Genomic DNA, 21,321 nt, shown 5'->3' with positions numbered 1-21,321 from the left:
GAGCTAAAACCATAAAATTCAGAGGAAAGCATAAAGATTCAGGACCTTGTTTTTGGCAATGAATTATCAGACAAAAGAAAAAACAGATAAATTTGACTTCACCAAAATTAAAAGCTTTGTGCATCAAGAAATCGAAGAGACAATCCACTGAACGTGGGAAACTATTTGGTACCTACGTATCTGTAAGAGTTTAATGTCCAGAATGTACAAAGACTTCCTACAACTCAACAACACAAAAAGACAAACAGCCCTATAAAAAAATGAGCAAAAGGCTTGAGTAGACATTTCTTCAAAGAAGATAAACAAGTGGGCAATAAGCATATGAAAAAATGTTCAATGTCATTAGTCATGGGGAAATGCAAATCAAAACCACAATGAGTACTACTTCATATCTACCAGAATGGCTATTATCAGAAAAATGGAAAATAACAAGTATTGGCAAGGACATGCAAAAATTGGAGCACTCATTCTTTGCTGGTAGGAATGTAAAATGGTGCAGTCACTGTGGAAAACAGTTCGATAGCTCCTTAAAAAGTTGAATGCAAAATAACCATTTGGCCCAGGAATTCCATACACAGTGAAACCAGTGAGAGCCAAAACTCAACGGAACTGCCTTGTTTTTCTGGGTCTCAGAAGTTTTTTGCCTTGACAGGGTGCAGTCTTACCACTTTTCTATTGCTCTTTATTAGTGGAAGATATTTCAGATTTCCTTCTCTGTCAGGTTTCTGCCTGATACAGGTTCCAGCTTTCATAAGTTTTACTGTATATATTTCCAAAAGACTTGAAAACAGGGACACAAACAGATACTTGTACACTGGTGTTCATTGCAGCACTATTCACAACAGCCAAAAGGTGGAAAAAACCCAAGTACCCATCAAGAGATGAATGGGTTAAAAAAAATGTGATATATGCATACAATGGATTATGACTCAGTCATAAACAGAAACAAAATTCAGATACATGCTACCATGTGGAAGAACCTTGAAAACATTATGCTAAGTTAAATAAGTCAGCCACAAAAAGACAAATATTATATGATCCCATTTACATGAAATAAGTAGAATAGGCAAATTCATAGAGACGGAAGTGTATTAGTGGTTACGAAGGGCTGGAGGGAGGGGGATGGAAGTGATTGCTTAAGGGGTACTGAGTTTTTATTTGGGGTGATGAAAAACTTTTGGAAATAGTGGTGATGGTTACAAACATGGTGAATGGAATTAATGTTATTGAATTGTACACTTAAAAAGGTCCATGAGAACCAAAATATGACCTTGAGTATATCCCACCCGAATTTAGACACAATCTCAAGAATAGATTTGACCCATTGAACACTAATGACTGAAAACCAGATGAGTTATGGAATGACATCAGGGACATCATATATGAAGAAAGCAAAAGGTCATTTGAAAGACAGGAAAGAAAGAAAAGACCAAAATGGATTTCAGAAGAGACTCAGAAAATTGCTCTTGAAAGTAGGGCAGCTGAAGCAAATGGAAGAATTGATGAAGTAAAAGTGCTGAACAGAAGATTTCAAAGGGTGGTACTAGAAGACAAAGTAAAGTATCATAATGGAATGTGAAAAGACCTAAAGTTAGAAAACCAAAAGGGAAGAACATGCTTGGCATTTCTCAAGCTGAAGGAGCTGAAGAAAAAATTCAAGCCTCGAGTTGCAATACAGAAGGATGCAGGAAGCATCAAAAGAAGATGGAAGGAATACACAGACTCACGGTACCAAAAAGAATTGGTTGACATTCAGTCATTTCAGGAGGTAGCCTGTGATTGAAAACCAATGGTATTGAAGGAAGAAGTCCAAGCTGCAATGAAGGCATTGGCAAAAAACAAGGCTCCAGGAATTGACAGAATACCAACTGAGGTGCTTCAACAAATGCATGCAACACCAAAAACGTCCACTTGCCCATGCCAAGAAATTTGGAAGACAGCTACCTGGCCAACAGACTGAAAGAGATCCATATGTGTGCCCATTCCAAAGAAAGGTGATCCAACAGAATGTGGAAATTATTAAAAAAAAAAAACCAGTAATATCACATGTAAGTAAATTTTTGCTGAAGATAATTCAAAAATGGTTGCAGCACTACATTGGCAGGGAACTACCAGAAATTCAAGCTGGATTCAGAAAAGGACATGGAATGAGGGATATCCCTGGTGATGTCAGGTGGATCTTGTCTGAAAGCAGAGAATACCAGAAAGATATTTACCTTTGGTTGGCTATGCAAAGGCATTTGACTGTGTGGATCATAACAAATTATGGATAACCTTGTGAAGAACGGGAATTCCAGAACACTTAATTGTGCTAATGAGGAACCTGTACACAGCCCAAGAGGCAGTTGTTCCAGTGGAACAAAGGGATACCATGTGGTTTTTAAAATCAGGGAAGGTGTGCGTCAGGGTTGTATCCTTTCACCACACTTATTCAGGCTGTATGCTAAACAAATAATCCAAGAAGCTAGACTATATGATTGGAGGAAGACTCATTGCAATGATATGCAGAGACACAACCTTGTTTGCTGAAAGCAAAGAGGACGTGAAGCACTTACTAATGAAGATCAAAAATTACAGCCTTTAGTATGGGTTATACTTCAACATAAAAAAAACAAATGCTTAAAACTAGACCAATAAACAGCATCATGATAAATGGAGAAAATACTGAAGATGACAAGAATCTCATTTTAGTTGGATCCACGTGTCTGTCAGTTTGTCGTACTGTGGGCGTTGCGTGTTGCTGTGATGCTGGAAGCTATGCCACTGGTATTCAGATACCAGCAGGGTCACCCAAGGAGGACAGGTTTCAGCTGAGCTTCCAGACTAAGATAGACTAGGAAGAAGGAACCGGCAGTCTACTTCTGAAAAGTATTAGCCAGTGAAAACCTTATGAATAGCAGGGGAACATTGTCTGATATAGTGCTGGAGGATGAGACCCCCAGGTTGGAAGGCACTCAAAAGATGACTGGGAAAGAGCTGCCTCCTGAAAGTAGAGTCGACCTTAATGACGTGGATGGAGTAAAGCTTTCGGGACCTTCATTTGCTGATGTGGCATGACTCAAAATGAGAAGAAACAGCTGCAAACAGCCATTAATGATTGGAACCTGGAATGTACAAAGTATAAATCCAGGAAAATTGGAAATCGTCAAAAATGAAATGGAATGCATAAACATCAATATCCTAGGCATTAGTGAGCTGAAACGGACTGGTATTGGCCATTTTGAATTGGACAATCATATAGTCTACTATGCTGGGAATGACAACTCGAAGAGGAATGGTGTTGCATTCATCGTCAAAAAGAACATTTCAAGATCTATCCTGAAGTGCAATGCTGTCAGTGATAGGATAATATCCATACACCTACAAGGAAGACGAGTTAATACAACTATTATTCAAATTTATGCACCAACCACTAGAGCCAAAGATGAAGAAATAGAAGATTTTTATCAGCTGCTGCAGTCTGAAATTGATCGAGCATGCAATCAAGATGCATTGATAATTACTAGCAACTGGAATGCAAAAGTTGGAAACAAAGAAGAAGGATCAGTAGTTGGAAAATATGGCCTTGGTGATAGAAACAATGCTGGAGATCGAATGATAGAATTTTGCAAGACCAACAACTTCTTCATTGCAAATACCTTCTTTCACCAACATAAACGGCGACTATACACACAGACCTCGCCAGATGGAACACACAGAAATCAAATTGACTACACCTGTGGAAAGAGACAATGGAAAAGCTCAATATCATCAGTCAGAACAAGGCCAGGGGCCAACTGTGGAACAGACCATCAATTGCTCATATGCAAGCTCAAGTTGAAACTGAAGAAAATCAGAGCAAGTCCACAAGAGCCAAAATATGACCTTGAGTATATCCCACCTGAATTTAGAGACCATCTCAAGAATAGATTTGACGCATTGAACACTAGTGACCGAAGAAGAGATGAGTTGTGGAATGACATCAAGGACATTATCCATGAAGAAAGCAAGAGGTCACTGAAAAGACAGGAAAGAAAGAAAAGACCAAGACGGATGTCAGAGGAGACTCTGAAACTTGCTCTTGAGAGTCAAGCAGCTAAAGCGAAAGGAAGAATTGATGATGTAAAAGAACTGAACAGAAGATTTCAAAGGGCCTCTCAAGAAGACAAAGTAAAGTATTATAATGACATGCGCAAAGAGCTGGAGATGGAAAACCAAAGGGGAAGAACAAGCTCGGCGTTTCTCAAGCTGAAAGAACTGAAGAAAAAATTCAAGCCTCGAGTTGCAATAGTGAAGGATTCCACGGGGGAAAATATTAAACAATGCAGGAAGCATCAAAAGAAGATGGAAGGAATACACAGAATTATTATACCAAAAAGAATTAGTCGATATTCAACCATTTCAAGAGGTGGCATATAATTAGGAACCGATGGTACTCAAGGAAGAAGTCCAAACTGCTCTGAAGGCATTGGCGAAAAACAAGGCTCCAGGAATTGATGGAATATCAATTGAGATGTTTCAACAAACAGTGCAGTGCTGGAGGTGCTCACTCATCTATGCCAGGAAATATGGAAGACAGCTTCCTGGCCAACTGACTGGAAGAGATCCATATTTATGCCTATTCCCAAGAAAGGTGATCCAAACAAATGTGGAAATTATAGAACAATAACATTAATATCACACGCGAGCAAAATTTTGCTGAAGATCATTCAAAAACGGCTGCAGCAGTATATTGACAGGGAACCGCCAGAAATTCAGGACGGTTTCAGAAGAGGACGTGGAACCAGAGATATCATCGCGGATGTCAGACGGATCCTGGCTGAAAGCAGCTATTACCAGAAAGATGTTTACCTGTGTTTTATTGACTATGCAAAGGCATTCGACTGTGTGGATCATAACAAACTATGGATAACGCTGCAAAGAATGGGAACTCCAGAACACTTAATTGTGCTCATGAGGAACCTTTACACAGATCAAGAGGCAGTAGTTCAACAGAACAAGGGGATACTGATTGGTTTAAAGTCAGGAAAGGTGTGCGTCAGGGTCGTATTCTTTCACCATACCTATTTAATCTGTATGCTGAACAAATAATCCGAGAAGCTGGACTATATGAAGAAGAACGGGGCATCAGGATTGGAGGAAGACTCATTAACAACCTGCGTTATTCAGATGACACAGCCTTGCTTGCTGAAAGTGAAGAGGACTTGAAGCACTTACTAATGAAGGTCAAAGACCACAGCCTTCAGTATGGATTACACCTCAACATAAAGAAAACAAAAATCCTCACAACTGGACCAATGAGCAACATCATGATAAACGGAGAAAAGATTGAAGTTATCAAGGATTTCATTTTACTTGGATCCACAACCAACAGTCACGGAAGCAGCAGTCAAGAAATCAAAAGACGCATTGCATTGGGCAAATCTGTTGCAAAGGACCTCCTCAAAGTGTTGAAGAGCAAAGATGTCACCCTGAAGACTAAGGTGCGCCTGACCCAAGCCATGGTGTTTTCAAACACATCATATGCATGCGAATGCTGGACAATGAATAAGGAAGACCGAAGAAGAGTTGACGCCTTTGAATTGTGGTGTTGGGGAAGAATACTGAATATACCATGGACTGCCAAAAGAACGAACAAATCTGTCTTGGAAGAAGTGTGGCCAGAACACTCCTTAGAGGCAAGGATGGCAAGACTACACCTCACACACTTTGGACATGTTATCAGGAGGGATCAGTCCCTGGAGAAGGACATCATGCTTGGCAGAGTACAGGGTCAGCGGGAAAAAGGAAGACCTTCAACAAGGTGGATTGACACAGTGGCTGCAACAATGAGCTCAAGCATAACAATGATTGTAAGGATGGCGCAGGACTGGGCAGTGTTTCGTTCTGTTGTGCATTGGGTTGCTATGAGTCGGAACCGACTCGACAGCACCTAACAACAACAACAACAACACAATCAAGGCATGGAAGCAGCGGTCAAGAAATCAAACAACATATTACATTGGGCAAATCTGCTACAAAAGACCTCTTTAAAGTGATAACAAACAAAGCCATGGTATTTTCAATTGTCTCATATGCATGTGAAAGCTTGACAATGAATAAGGAAGACCAAAGAATTGATGCCTTTGAATTATGGTGTTGGCAAAGAATACGGAATATACCTTAGATGGCCAGGAGAACAAACAAATCTGTCTTAGAAGAAGTACAGCCAAAATGTTCCTTGGAAGCGAGGATGACAAGATTTCGTCTCACTTACTTTGGACATGTTATCAGGAGGCACCAGACCCTAGGGAAGGATATCATGCTTGATAAAGTACTAGGTCAGCAAAAGAGAGGAAGACCCTCAATGAGATGGATTGACACAGTGGCTACAAAGGTGAGTTCAAGCACAGCAGTGATTGTGAGGATGGTGCATAGAATTGCTATGAGTTGGCACCAACTGGACAGCATATAACCAGAACAACAACTTAAGTGTACATACATACATATACCAAAAACCAAACCCGTTGCCATCAAGTCGATTCTGACTCACAGCTATCTTATAGGACAGGGTAGAAGTGTCCCATATGGCTTCCAAGGAACACCTGGTGGATTTGAACTGCCGACCTTTTGGTTAGCAGCTGTAACTCTTAACCACTACGCCACCAGGGTTTGTGTATCCACAATAAAAATTTAAACACACATCTATAAAACATGGACTTCACCAAAAGAGTAAAAAGACCACCTACAGATTGGTAAAAAATTTTCAGCTATGACATCTCCGACCAGCGCCTGATCTCTAAAATCTATGTGATTCTCTTAAAACTCAACCACAAAAAGACAAACAACCCAATTAAAAATTGGGCAAAGGATATGAACATGCACTTCACTAAAGAAGATATTCAGGTGGCCAACAGATACATGAGAAAATGCTCTCGATCATTAGCCATTAGAGAAACGCAAATTAAAACTACGATGAGATTCCATCTCACTCCAACAAGGCTGTCATTAATCCAAAAATCACAAAATAATAAATGTTGGAGAGGCTGTGGGGAGATTTGAACTCTTATACACTGCTGGTAGGAATGTAAAATGGTACAACCACTTTGGAAATCTATCTGGCATTTCCTTAGAAAGTTACAAATAGAACTACCATACAACCCAGAAATCCCACTCCTCAGAATATATCCTAGAGAAATAAGAGCCTTTACACGAACAGATATATGCACACCCATGTTTACTGCAGCACTGTTTACAATAGCAAAAAGCTGGAAGCAACCAAGGTGTCCATCAATGGATGAATGGATAAATAAATTATGGTATATTCACACAATTGACTATGCAAAGGCATTCGACTGTGTGGATCATAACAAACTATGGATAACGCTGCAAAGAATGGGAACTCCAGAACACTTAATTGTGCTCATGAGGAACCTTTACACAGATCAAGAGGCAGTAGTTCAACAGAACAAGGGGATACTGATTGGTTTAAAGTCAGGAAAGGTGTGCGTCAGGGTCGTATTCTTTCACCATACCTATTTAATCTGTATGCTGAACAAATAATCCGAGAAGCTGGACTATATGAAGAAGAACGGGGCATCAGGATTGGAGGAAGACTCATTAACAACCTGCGTTATTCAGATGACACAGCCTTGCTTGCTGAAAGTGAAGAGGACTTGAAGCACTTACTAATGAAGGTCAAAGACCACAGCCTTCAGTATGGATTACACCTCAACATAAAGAAAACAAAAATCCTCACAACTGGACCAATGAGCAACATCATGATAAACGGAGAAAAGATTGAAGTTATCAAGGATTTCATTTTACTTGGATCCACAACCAACAGTCACGGAAGCAGCAGTCAAGAAATCAAAAGACGCATTGCATTGGGCAAATCTGTTGCAAAGGACCTCCTCAAAGTGTTGAAGAGCAAAGATGTCACCCTGAAGACTAAGGTGCGCCTGACCCAAGCCATGGTGTTTTCAAACACATCATATGCATGCGAATGCTGGACAATGAATAAGGAAGACCGAAGAAGAGTTGACGCCTTTGAATTGTGGTGTTGGGGAAGAATACTGAATATACCATGGACTGCCAAAAGAACGAACAAATCTGTCTTGGAAGAAGTGTGGCCAGAACACTCCTTAGAGGCAAGGATGGCAAGACTACACCTCACACACTTTGGACATGTTATCAGGAGGGATCAGTCCCTGGAGAAGGACATCATGCTTGGCAGAGTACAGGGTCAGCGGGAAAAAGGAAGACCTTCAACAAGGTGGATTGACACAGTGGCTGCAACAATGAGCTCAAGCATAACAATGATTGTAAGGATGGCGCAGGACTGGGCAGTGTTTCGTTCTGTTGTGCATTGGGTTGCTATGAGTCGGAACCGACTCGACAGCACCTAACAACAACAACAACAACACAATCAAGGCATGGAAGCAGCGGTCAAGAAATCAAACAACATATTACATTGGGCAAATCTGCTACAAAAGACCTCTTTAAAGTGATAACAAACAAAGCCATGGTATTTTCAATTGTCTCATATGCATGTGAAAGCTTGACAATGAATAAGGAAGACCAAAGAATTGATGCCTTTGAATTATGGTGTTGGCAAAGAATACGGAATATACCTTAGATGGCCAGGAGAACAAACAAATCTGTCTTAGAAGAAGTACAGCCAAAATGTTCCTTGGAAGCGAGGATGACAAGATTTCGTCTCACTTACTTTGGACATGTTATCAGGAGGCACCAGACCCTAGGGAAGGATATCATGCTTGATAAAGTACTAGGTCAGCAAAAGAGAGGAAGACCCTCAATGAGATGGATTGACACAGTGGCTACAAAGGTGAGTTCAAGCACAGCAGTGATTGTGAGGATGGTGCATAGAATTGCTATGAGTTGGCACCAACTGGACAGCATATAACCAGAACAACAACTTAAGTGTACATACATACATATACCAAAAACCAAACCCGTTGCCATCAAGTCGATTCTGACTCACAGCTATCTTATAGGACAGGGTAGAAGTGTCCCATATGGCTTCCAAGGAACACCTGGTGGATTTGAACTGCCGACCTTTTGGTTAGCAGCTGTAACTCTTAACCACTACGCCACCAGGGTTTGTGTATCCACAATAAAAATTTAAACACACATCTATAAAACATGGACTTCACCAAAAGAGTAAAAAGACCACCTACAGATTGGTAAAAAATTTTCAGCTATGACATCTCCGACCAGCGCCTGATCTCTAAAATCTATGTGATTCTCTTAAAACTCAACCACAAAAAGACAAACAACCCAATTAAAAATTGGGCAAAGGATATGAACATGCACTTCACTAAAGAAGATATTCAGGTGGCCAACAGATACATGAGAAAATGCTCTCGATCATTAGCCATTAGAGAAACGCAAATTAAAACTACGATGAGATTCCATCTCACTCCAACAAGGCTGTCATTAATCCAAAAATCACAAAATAATAAATGTTGGAGAGGCTGTGGGGAGATTTGAACTCTTATACACTGCTGGTAGGAATGTAAAATGGTACAACCACTTTGGAAATCTATCTGGCATTTCCTTAGAAAGTTACAAATAGAACTACCATACAACCCAGAAATCCCACTCCTCAGAATATATCCTAGAGAAATAAGAGCCTTTACACGAACAGATATATGCACACCCATGTTTACTGCAGCACTGTTTACAATAGCAAAAAGCTGGAAGCAACCAAGGTGTCCATCAATGGATGAATGGATAAATAAATTATGGTATATTCACACAATGGAATACTACGCATCAATAAAGAACAGTGAGGAATCTGTGAAACACTTCATAACATGGAGGAGCCTGGAAGGCATTATGCTGAGTGAAATTAGTCAGATGCAAAAGGACAAATATTTTATAAGACCACTATTATAAGATCTTGAGAAATAGTTTAAACTGAGAAGAACACATTCTTTTGTGGTTACGAGGGGGAGAGTGAGAGAGGGTGGGAGAGAGTTATTTGCTGATTAGATAGTAGATAAGAATTACTTTAGGTGAAGGCAAGGACAACACTCAATACAGGGAAGGTCAGCTCAACTGGACTGGACCAAAAGCAAAGAAGTTTCCTGAATAAACTGAATGCTTCAAAGGTCAGCGGAGCAAGGGCAGGGGTTTGGGGACTCTGGCTTCGGGGGACATCTAAGTCAACTGGCAAAATAAATTCTATTAAGAAAACATTCTGCATCCCACTTTGAAGTGTGGTGTCTGGGGTCTTAAATGTTAACAAGCGGCCATCTAAGATGCATCTATTGGTCTCAACCCACCTGGAGCAAAGGAGAATGAAGAACACCAAGGTCACAAGTTAATTATGAGCCCAAGAGACAGAAAGGGTCACATGAACTAGAGACTTATATCATCCTGAGATCAGAAGAGCTAGATGGTGCCCAGCCACAACCGATGACTGCCCTGACAGGGAACACAACAGAGAACCCCTGAGGGAGCAGGAGATCAGTGGGATGCAGACCCAAATTCTCATAAGAAGACCAGACTTAATGATATGACTGAGACTAGAAGAATCCTGGAGGTCATGGTCCCCAAACCTTCTGTTGGCCCAGGACAGGAGCCATTCCCGAAGACAACTCATAGCACATGGAAGGGACTGGACAATGGGTTGGAGAGAGATGCTGATGAGGAGTGAGCTGCTTGCATCAGGTGGACACTTGAGACTGTGTTGGCAACTCCTGTCTAGAGGGGAGATGGGAGGGTAGAGAGGGTTAGAAACTGGCAAAACGGTCACGAAAGGAGAGACTGGAAGGAGGGAGCGGGCTGACTCATTAGGGGGAGAGTAAAGGGGAGTATGTAGTAAGGTGTATATAAGTTTATACTTGAGAGACTGACTTGATTTGTAAACTTTCACTTAAAGCACAATAAAAATTATTAAAAAAAAAAAACACATGGAAACCCTGGTGGCATAGTGGTATGGCTGCTAACCAAAGGGTTGGCAGTTCGAATCCACCAGGTGCTCCTTGGAAACTCTATGGGGCAGTTCTACTCTGTCCTGTAGGGTCACTTGAGTCGAAATCGACTCAATGGCACTGGGTTTGGTTTTTGGATTATAAAACAGAGGAGAATATAATTTTGACCTAGAGTTAGGCAGAGCTCTTAGATATGACACTGAAATTATGATTCATACAAGTAATTATTAAATTGGGTTTTATAAAAATTAGAATAAGAAAAAGCCAAACAGGGAGAAAATCATGGACTTGTTTTCAGAATACATAAATAGCTCTCAGAACTTAACAGTAAGAAAACCCAATTAAAAAAAAAAAAAGGCAAAAAATTTGAAGAGACACTTTATCAAAGAAGATACATGAATTGACGTAAGCACAAGAAAAGATGTTTAACATCATTAGTCATTGTTATTCGGCGTTGTCAAGACGGTTCCAACTCATAGCGACCCTGTGTACAGCAGAATGAAACACTGCCTGGTCCTGTGCCATCCTCACAATCATTGTTATGTTTGAGCCCATTGTTGTAGCCACGTATCAATCCATTTTGTTGAGGGTCTTCCTCACTCTCGCTGACCCTCAACTTTACCAAGCATGATGTACTTCTCCAGAGACTGGTCCCTCCTGATAATATCTCCAAAGTATGTGAGACTCACCATCCTTCCTTCCTGTTGTACACAGGGTCGCTACGAATTGGTACCAACTGGATGGTGCCTAACAACAACAACATACATTTGTTTCAATTTTTAAAACTTAAAAAAATTTTTTTGAACTTATTTTAGACTTAGAGAAAAGTTATAAAAATAGTACAAAGAGTTCCCATATACTCTTCACCCAACTTTCCCCAATGCTATCGGGATATAAACCCACGTAACAATGTTCAAAAGCAGGAAATGAACATCGGTACAATACTATTAACTAAATGATAGACCTTACTTTAATTTCACCAGTTCTACTTATTTCCTATTTATGTTGTGGGATTCAACTCAGGATCCCACAGATATTTAGATGTTATACCTCCTTTGTTGTTGTTGTTGTTGCAGTTAGCTGCTGTCCAGTTGGCCCCTGACCCATGGTGATCCCATGTATAGCAGAGTGTATCTAACTGCTCCACAGGGTTTTCTTGGCTGGAATCTTTATGGGGAGTCCCTGGGTGGCACAATGGTTAGGTGCTGACTACTAGCTGAACTATAGGGTCACTATGAGTCAGAATTGACTTGATGGCAACGGGTTTGGTTTGGTCAGATTTTTTGCACTAGCTAAAAGGTTGGCACGCAGGCTCCTTATACCTCTCCGTTGTTGTGTGCCATCGAGGGGATTCCAACTCATAGCAACCCCACTTGACAGAGTAGAACTACCCCATATGGTTTCCAAGGCTGTAGTAATCTTTATGGAAGCAGACTGCCACATCTTTCTCCCATGGAGAAGCCGGTGGGTTTCGATCTCCAACCTTTCAGTTAGTGGCAGAGCACTTTAACCATTGCACCACCAGGGCTCCTTTTTATACAGTTACTGCATCTTTCCTTGTCTTCATGACTTTGGCACTTTTGATGAATAATGGTCACTTATTTTTTTTTTTTTATTTTATAGCCTGGAGCCCTGGTGGTGAAGTGGTTAAGAGCTCAAGCTGCTAACCAAAAGGTCGGCAGTTCGAATCCACCTGGTGCTCCTTGGAAACCCTATGGTGCAGTTCTGTTCTGTCCTATAGGGTTGCTATGAGTTGGAATCGATTTGATACCATACAACAGCAACATGTTATAGTATGTTTCTCAATATGGGTTTGCTTGATATTTTCTCGTGATTAGAACAAAGTTATGTGTTTTGGGGAAAAAGCCATGGAAGTGATGTGGTGACCTCCTCAGTGCATCATATAGGGGCTCATGATGTTGGTGTGTCTTGTTACTGATGGTGTTGACCTTGATCACTTGGTAAGGTGGTTGCTGCTGGGTTTCTTCACTGTGCAGTTACTATTTTTATCTTTTCTGTTAATAAATACCCTGGGGATATAGTTTGAGACTATGTGAATATCCTAGTTCTCCTCCAACTTTTGCCCGTCAAGTTTTGTATGCAAAAATTGGACTTCTCTGCAATAATTATTACTGTTCTGTAATTTTTTTTATTTCCCTCTTTCCTTCTATATTTAAAACTTTCTGATGTTGTTTTTCAATTTCTTAAAAATTCATTATGAAATAATTATAAATTCACAGGTAGTTCCAAAGACAGTACAGAGAGGTCCCATGTTCCCTTCACCCAATTTCTTGCAAGAGTTATATCTTACTTAACCGTGGTACACTATCAAAACCAACGAATAAATCGGCATTGGTATGAAGTGTGTATGTGTCATTTTATCACATGTATAGATTCATGTAACCATCAATGTTATCAAGATACAAAACTATGCCATCATCACCTTATAATTGTACACTGAAAATTGGTGGTCGTATTTAAATTTTAACTCAACAAAGCTGATGTAAAAAAAAAAAAACCCACACACCCAAAAACCCAAAATCCTCTGCCAGGATAATATTAAGCACTATATAACTCTCATCACTGTTGTTTGATTATGGAGTGTTTATCTCCTGGCCAGGTGTGCTAGTGGAACAAGGGGCTCAAGCAAGGTCACTCCTGCCAGTAAGCAATGGGCAGAGGGGGCTCTCCTTTTTGCGCAAATCCCCAACTGTGCTATACCCGATGGATCAGATAGAAAGTGAGTCATGCATAGTGGACCATACACCACCCCCAGGACAGCTGGAATGATTCTCAAAGCTGTCTGTGTCCTGCCCTTCACTGTGGACCTCCACCTGCTCCTGCCTTCTCTCCGCACGGGCACTATCATTCAGTTACCTGAATATACCAAGGGCAGCCTCTTCAGGCTCTTTGCACCTGCTGTTCCTTCTGCCTGGAATGTTCTCCTGGCAGGTCTCTTCTGACCAGCTCACACATCATTGATTCAGAGAGGGTATCCCGGACCACCTAGTCTAAACTTGTCGCAGGTTCTCTCTATCAGAGGACTTTGGTTTATTTCCTTTATAGCACTTATCGTAGTAGAAATGATCTTGGTTATTTAGCTGCTGATTTGTTTATTTTCTACCCTGCATTTCCTCTAGAGTGTGAGCCACAAAAACACTTGGGCATTGTCTCTTTGGTCCACACTGTATCCCCAATATTTGTCAAGTGAATATGAGTGGTGACTTCTTAACATTGACCATACACCCCAGAAGAGTTTTCCTGCCTCCTTCCTGCTCATCCTCTCTCGTCTTTTGGGGGAAACTGGGTGAAGGATACATAAGACCTCTCTTTACTATCTTTGCAACTTCTCTTTAAGTTAACGCCTTTTATGTTCCCTCCCCATTCCAACACGTGTCCTTTGAAATTAAAAACAAAGTACACAATAACATTAGGAAGAAAGGCCTGGCAACTTACTGCCAAAAATCAGCCAATAAAAATCCTATGGAGCATAATGGTCCTATCCCACTGTGCATGGGGTAGCCATAAATGGGAGGGGGAGGGTGACTTGAGGGAAGCTAATGAAATAACAACACACAATAACATATTGTACAATATACAATAATGCATTGATTAAGGGTATGGTTATTGTAAGTGCTGTCAATAAATACATGTGTAAAAAGTCGAATTTGGTAAAAGTTGTATGATAGATATCACAACAACACAGAGTAACTGCTGAGGCTGCTTATGTACAAACACTCATGGGATTCCAAAACTTTGTAGGTTTAGGGTCATGGTTTCATGGGACACCCCAGTTAATTGGCCTGATAACATGTTTGATGCTTCTGTTCTACCTTCTAGCTCTTTGAGTAGAGCCTGGGGTCTTAAAAGCTTGCAAGCAGCCATCCAAAGCACAACTGGTCTCTATTCACCTGGAGCAACAGAAGAAGGAGAGTCAGGAATAGAAGGAGCATATGGACTATGTGGCTAACTGTCTCCATGAACAACTGGCTCCTTTGCCATGAGACCAGAAGAACTGGATGGTGCCCGGCTACCATTGCTGAACATTTTGATCAAAGATTCCATAGAAGAATCCTGATCAAAAGGAGGAAAATGCAGAACAGAATTCCAAATTCTCATGAACTCCAGACTTTCTGGAGCCATGGAGGGTAGATGAACCCCTGGAACTACTGCCCTGAGACAATCTTTAAACCTTAAATGCAAAATATCCCCTGATGTCTTCTTAAAACCAAGCAAGGTTTTAGCTTAACTAGTAAAGAATTGTCTGCCTTGAAAGATTAGATAGGAGCCTTAAGAGGCAGTGAGTTGTTTAAGTTAATGGGGGAGGAACAACTCAGCAAAGGAGGGTGAGAACGGTTATACGACCTGAAAAATATCAATGTCACTGAATTGTACACGTAGAAACTGTTGAGCTGGTGTGTGTTTTGCTGTGTATGTTCTCAACAACAACAACAAAATAAAAATCTATGAGAAAAATCAAAGTGCACAGGTTCTGAAGTAAGAAAAAAAAAAAAACAACAGCAACACTGGATGAATCATAGCAGACCCAGTACATTCCTCCCCCTGTCTCCCAGCCTCTTCTGCAATTACTTCCCCTCCCCAGTCTCTCTCTTGGCCCCCTGCCTGTCCTTGGTGGGTGCCTGCGGGAGGAATGCCCACAAAGGGGGACTCTCACGAAATTGTCTCCGAGCTGCTTACTCGTGACTGCATTTTAACTCAGCTGAGAGGTTGTCTGGAGAAGCTGCCGCTTCTTCAGCTCTCACTCTTGCCCTCTGCCCTGTCTCGGTCTAGTTAGCCCTGTTACTATTATTCCTGCCATTAATTCTACATATTTCCAGGGGAGAAGGGATCGAGAGGGAGGAAAGACTGATTATTTATCAAGGGAAAGCCATTTCTCCTGTCCCTGGACAGCCAGGTGGGTTTTCTGAACTCATTTCTGGCCCAGGAATGGGGCAGCCGCTCCTGAAATGAGCCCTCTGTGCTGGGGGTGAGCTCCATTTTATAGCCAGTGGGTAATAGCATTTTCTGATTTATGGATTGGCATCTGGGGGAGGTACTCGGCCCCCGGATAAATTCATCACTGAAAGAGCAGCCGTATAAATACTCCTGTCACGTAAAATTATATTCTCATTTTGATTTTTAAAAAAGCTTTTTTTTTTTTTCTTTTGTGTAGTGGTGAGATTCAGGAGATTTTCTTGGGGAGGCAGAAAAGGAATGCATCACTTGGCCCCTTTTTCCGTTAAGGCAAATCTGTAGGATCTCCCCCAGAAACAGTAGCCTATTATTAAGTCAGTTACCAGAATGGTTCAATTATTTGGCGGCTTCTTGGCACGTTGGCTGACAGCCAAGGTTTGGGCTTGAGGTTAGATGCAGGGAGTCAGAGCTCATGAGCTTGGCCCATCCATTTGGGATTTGGTTTTTAACAAATGAAGGGAAGGTCATTTCATGTAGGTTTCTCCCCTCTTCCCCAAATCAGGGTGAGGATTAATTTAAATTCAGCAAATGTTTATCGAGTATCCACGTGGTACAAATCACCCTGTGGATCCTATGGGGGCTACAAAGACAAACATAAAGACCAGTTCTTGTCCTTTAGGGAGTCCCTGGGTGGTACAAACGGTTAATAGACGGGTTACTGAAAGTTTGGAAGTTTGAGTCCACCCAGAGGATCCTTGGAAGAGAGACCTGGTGATCTACTTCCAAAAAAAATCAGCCTTTGAAAACCTATTGAGCACAGTTCTACTCTGACATGCACACGGTTGCCAGGAGTTGGAGCTGACTCTTTGGTATTGGGTTCGTTTGTTGTTTTTTTCTGCCCTACAGGAGCGTGGAGTCCAGAGGAGGTATGGGGCTAGAACTCAAGGGGGAATACAAGCCCTGAAGCAGGGGCAGGATGCAAGCAGACGCCCAAGGGTGACACACCGTGTGGCTGCCCAGGAAATGACAAAGTGTTGGCCACCTGTGCTTTATGTGCTTAAGAGCCTTGTCCCTAATCAACTTGTAACCTCCCCGAGGACAATGGCCCTGCTGGAGACTTCTTTTGTACCTATCCCTTTCATTCCCTGACATTGGGGTTTAGCATGTAGTAGGTCAGACAGAGGAAAGCAAATATTTCTCCATAAAGGGTCAGACAGGTTGTATTTTAGGCTTTGCAGAGGCTATATGAGCTCTGTCTCAACTACTCTGTTGTAGTGGGAAAGGCAGCCACAGACAATACCTAAATGAATCGAGGGGGAGCCATGGCTGAGTTCCAATAAAACTTTATTTACAAAACCAGGTGACTGATCAGATTTGGGATGTAGTTTGCCAACCTCTGTAGTAAGTGAGCAATAAACACTTAAGCTGTTATTGTTAGGTACTGCCGAATCCATTTTGACTCATAGAGACCCTGTGTGACACAGTAGAACTGTCCCATAGGTTTTTCTAGGCTATAATTTTTACTGGAGCAGACTGCCAGGTCCTTTTCCTGTGGAACTGCTCGTGGGTTCAAACCACTAACCTTTCAGTTAGCAGCCAAGTGCTTCAACTTTGTGCCACCAGGGCTTCTAAGAATAAGTAGATCTCACTTTAAAAATACCAAATATGACCAGACAATGTAAATAAATGCAGAGCGTGTTAAAAGAATTCTTTCCTATACAGAATGATTCCTGTGGTGCCTGTTAACATACAACATGATACATGAGCATGTTTGATGGAATGGGTCTCTTACATCTAACCTGCATTTCTGCATCTTCTCCAGCCTGCAAGTTGCTGCACTCTGTTCTCGTGGCACCAGGCTCCAGAGGGCGGGAAAGGGATAGGACTCTCTCTCCTCGTTTCACAAGCCTGGTGGAGGCAGTACCAGGGACCTGGGAGTCACAGCCAAGGGACTAGGAGTCAGGGTTCTTCTGGTGGGTGCGGTATGGGGGGCAGTTAGCCAAGATTGTTGAGCTGCCTCTAACCAGTGTATCTAACTGGGTGGGGGGAGGAGGGGCTTCATAGCTCTCATTTATTTCTTTGTCTTCATGGCAGAATAAACTCCAAATTCCAGGGGTCAACTAACTGCCTGCCACCAGTCCATGCATGGCCAAAGACAACTCGCTGCCATCAGTCAATGCCAAGTAGTTAATGATGACCAGCCCCTTTGCTAATGGCCCAAGGCAGGGATCTGGGCAGCAAAGTCCCCAGGAAACAGCGGCATGTGGACAATGGCCTGCAGGAAGCACTCTGCTAGCCACCCGGGGGGACGCACCCACCCATGCTCGGCTCTTAGAAAGGCAGTCATTATTTTCTCTCCTTCCAGTGCACACCCCTGTGCAGTGGGGTTTGGCATTTGGAGAGAGGTTGGAGTTGGCCTTCTCAACCTGACGTGCCTCAGGTTCAGGTCCGGGACTAGGAAAGATCAAGATTGTGGGGTCTCCTGAGGGCTATGGTCAGCTCCCAAGAGAGAAAAGACACTTTCCAGTGTCAGGGCTGCAGGCAAGGAGGGGCCAATGAAGTAAGGCCAAGTGACTCAGCAGGCGCTGTCCTTGCGGTTCCTCTTACAAACTGCAGGCGGCAGGCATGAGCACTAAATAGCTAGGGCTGCTAGCCAAAAGGTTGGCGATTCGAATCTACCAGCCGCTCCTTGGAAACCCTATGGGGCAGTTCTACCCTGTCCTATGGGGTTGTTATGAGTCAGAATTGACTGGAAGGCAGCGGGTTTGTTTTTTTTGGTTTTGAGGGTGTGGGGCTAGTCAAGTGCATTTTTGCATGATTCCAGCATGGGGGCCTGCACACAGTTAGTGACCAACAGACCAAACCACCAACCAGTTGCCCTCGAGTTGATTCCAACTCATGGCAACCCCATGTGTCAGAGTAGACTTGTACTCCATAGGGTTTTCAGTGGCCGATTACCAGGCCTTTCTTCTGAGGTACCTTTGTGTGGCTATGGTTAGCAGCCCAGCACTTAACCGTTTGTGCCACCCCACAGCAGTCGCACACAGAGTTACACGGTCAATATTCACAGGCATCCATGGGTCATTGTGATCATCTGGACCAATGCTTCCCAGCTAGTGAGTCCTGACAGCCTGTGATGCTGTGAATGGGTCACAGCATTGCTGCCATATTGGTCCTTTCAGCCTTTGGGACAGCTGGGAGTTGCCTGGACAGGACAGAGTCCCCAGGGCTGGTCCCCCCTAGTCCTGATGGGGCCTCCAGTAGCCTGGTGGGCCCTAAAATACATTCATTGTCCATGTGCTCCTTAATGTAAAGAAAGGTTGGAAAGCATTGATCTGGCCAACAGATAAGGAAACTGAGACTCAGAGAGAAGGGATGGGTTAAGATCTCACAAGAAGTCGGGTACATGAATCCGGTTAGCCTCATGGTGTCCAATGACTCATCCACTACACCACAGCCACCAAACCAAACAGTCAAAACCTAACTTAAAAAAAAAACTGGTGCCATCGAGTCTGTTCTGACTCATAGTGACCCTACAGGGCAGAGTAGAACTGCTCCATAGGGTTTCCAAGGAGCGGATGGTGGATTCAAACTGTCGACCTTTTGGTTAGCAGCTGAACACTTAACCACTGTGCTACCAGGGCTCAAAAAACAAAAACAAAAAACCGAACTACTGAATCTGAATCAAACTGCCGACCTTTTGGTTAGCAGCTGAACACTTAACTACTGTGCTACCAGGGTTCAAAAAAAAACCTAACTACTGAATCTGAATTGGTTGAGTTGGGAACTCACTGAATACAAATGACAGGAAGGACAGGCGATGACGTTAGCACTGCCTGGAATGCTCAAAGCTGAAGTCACCTTGTCTACTTGTTGCCACTGTATGTACTAGGCTTTACATCGCATTCCAGGACACACACATGTGTACAGAAATAGTTTCCAAATGGTAGCAATCCTGACTCTGTTTGATGGACAGTGTTCTGCTCTATTTTATCCTATTCCATTAAAAAAAAAATTCTGGTCATGACCCTTTAAATTGATTTTGTGACCTACTAAATTGATTTCTTGACCCACTAATGTGTCATGTCCGGCAGTTTGAAAAACACTGGCCTGACCCATCCCAGCCCCCCTCCCTCCTCTGAGACTGGGGGATGGAAGGTGAAGGTGGGAGGAATGGGACAAGGGGCTGGGGAGAAAATAAGGAGAAGCGGGAGGAATACCAAAAAACAGGACAAAGCCAAGGAAGAAATGGCAGTGAAATGAGAAGAGAGGAGGGTTAAGTGGGGAATGGGAGATGTCATGAGAACAGACTAATCCTGGACTGACAGATCTGTATCTATGAAAACTGTCTCCCAGCTCCGCACAGTCATCCTGGCCATATTTATAGAGGAATATGCCAGCTTAATGGCCACAGCCACGCAAATGCTGTCTGCTTGTCTGGGGTTTTCTTATCTGTCAGCACTGTTTCAAACTCCACCTGGTCTCTCCCAGAGAGAATTGTGTCTACTGTTCAGGCATCTGGGCCCTAGAAAGTTCTAGAAGGCAGGGGGGGTAAATTACCCAGGTATAAAGACACTCCGCCCATACTATTCATAGTGGGTTCTACGGACCTCTGCACTGGATTTAAACAACAAACTCCTAGGTACAAAGGAGACAGTTTCAGAAAGTATCAGGCAAGTGAAAATTAGAAATTGAGACAAGATCCATTCATGGAGTAGCCACAAATTTTTATAGTCTAATAACCCAAACCCAACCCATTGCCGTCACCTTGATCCCAACTCATAGTGACTCTATAAAACAGAATAGCACTGCCCCACAGGATTTCCAAGGAGCAGCTGGTGGACTGGAACTGCCGACTTTTCGGTTAGCCGCCATAAGTCTTAGCTACTGCCCTAGCAGGTTGAATGGGGCTCTAAGAACCGACCAGCTGTCCCTAAATGGTTTTGGATGCACACCCCACAGTAAAAAAAAGTGAAAAAGGTTTTGAGCAAGGACCCATAATACATGTATATTTATTTATAAAGAATATAAATAGTCTACTTACTAGCAATATTGTATTATCAAACGTACACAAAATTAGGAAAGAAAAAAGTGAGAAAATAGCCTCTTAATTTTAAATCGATTTTATTAATGATACAAAACATTTCACCATCATTAATAAAGTTATTATTAATAGTGGTGAGAGGGATTTGTTAGCACTGGCATCATTATTATTTTAAAATCTTTGTCTCGCCCTTAGGTCCACATGGCTTCTATGGCTGAGGGTTCAATTCATGTCCACACTTGGTTTTCAGGGCTGTCGTAGCAGAAAAGACACCTTCATGGACAGAGAGATGCAAAAAGCACATATGGGTTTACTATTATTGTTATTTTGGTCTCATCGACCCATTATGTGAAGATTGTTGAAATTCAGCTAGTAGATTTCTATTTTCTCTGATGTCAATCGGCTCTTCTTGCAATGAATCGGAAGGTGTTGAATTTATATATA

General features: G+C 42.3%; 1 protein-coding gene across 11 annotated transcripts in view; it reads right to left on the bottom strand.

The window, feature by feature from the left end:
• Nucleotides 1-21,321, bottom strand: part of PLXNA4 (plexin A4) — a 516,957-nt gene that overhangs the window by 158,422 nt on the left and 337,214 nt on the right. Inside the window, exon 5 of one of the 11 annotated variants that reach the window (XM_023539982.2) lies at nt 12,518-21,150. The exons of the other annotated variants lie outside the window; for them this stretch is intronic. Coding sequence (XP_023395750.1) covers nt 21,124-21,150 — 27 coding nt within the window. The 3' untranslated portion in view covers nt 12,518-21,123. Of the gene's footprint in view, nt 1-12,517; nt 21,151-21,321 lie in introns of those variants that run through there. 11 annotated transcript variants of the gene reach the window in all.

This window comes from Loxodonta africana, chromosome 8 (genome assembly GCF_030014295.1).
Source record: "Loxodonta africana isolate mLoxAfr1 chromosome 8, mLoxAfr1.hap2, whole genome shotgun sequence".
NCBI classification, from domain to species: domain Eukaryota; kingdom Metazoa; phylum Chordata; class Mammalia; order Proboscidea; family Elephantidae; genus Loxodonta; species Loxodonta africana.
The sequence above is the reverse complement of the archived record's forward strand: the minus strand, read 5'-3'. Positions and strand labels throughout refer to the sequence as shown.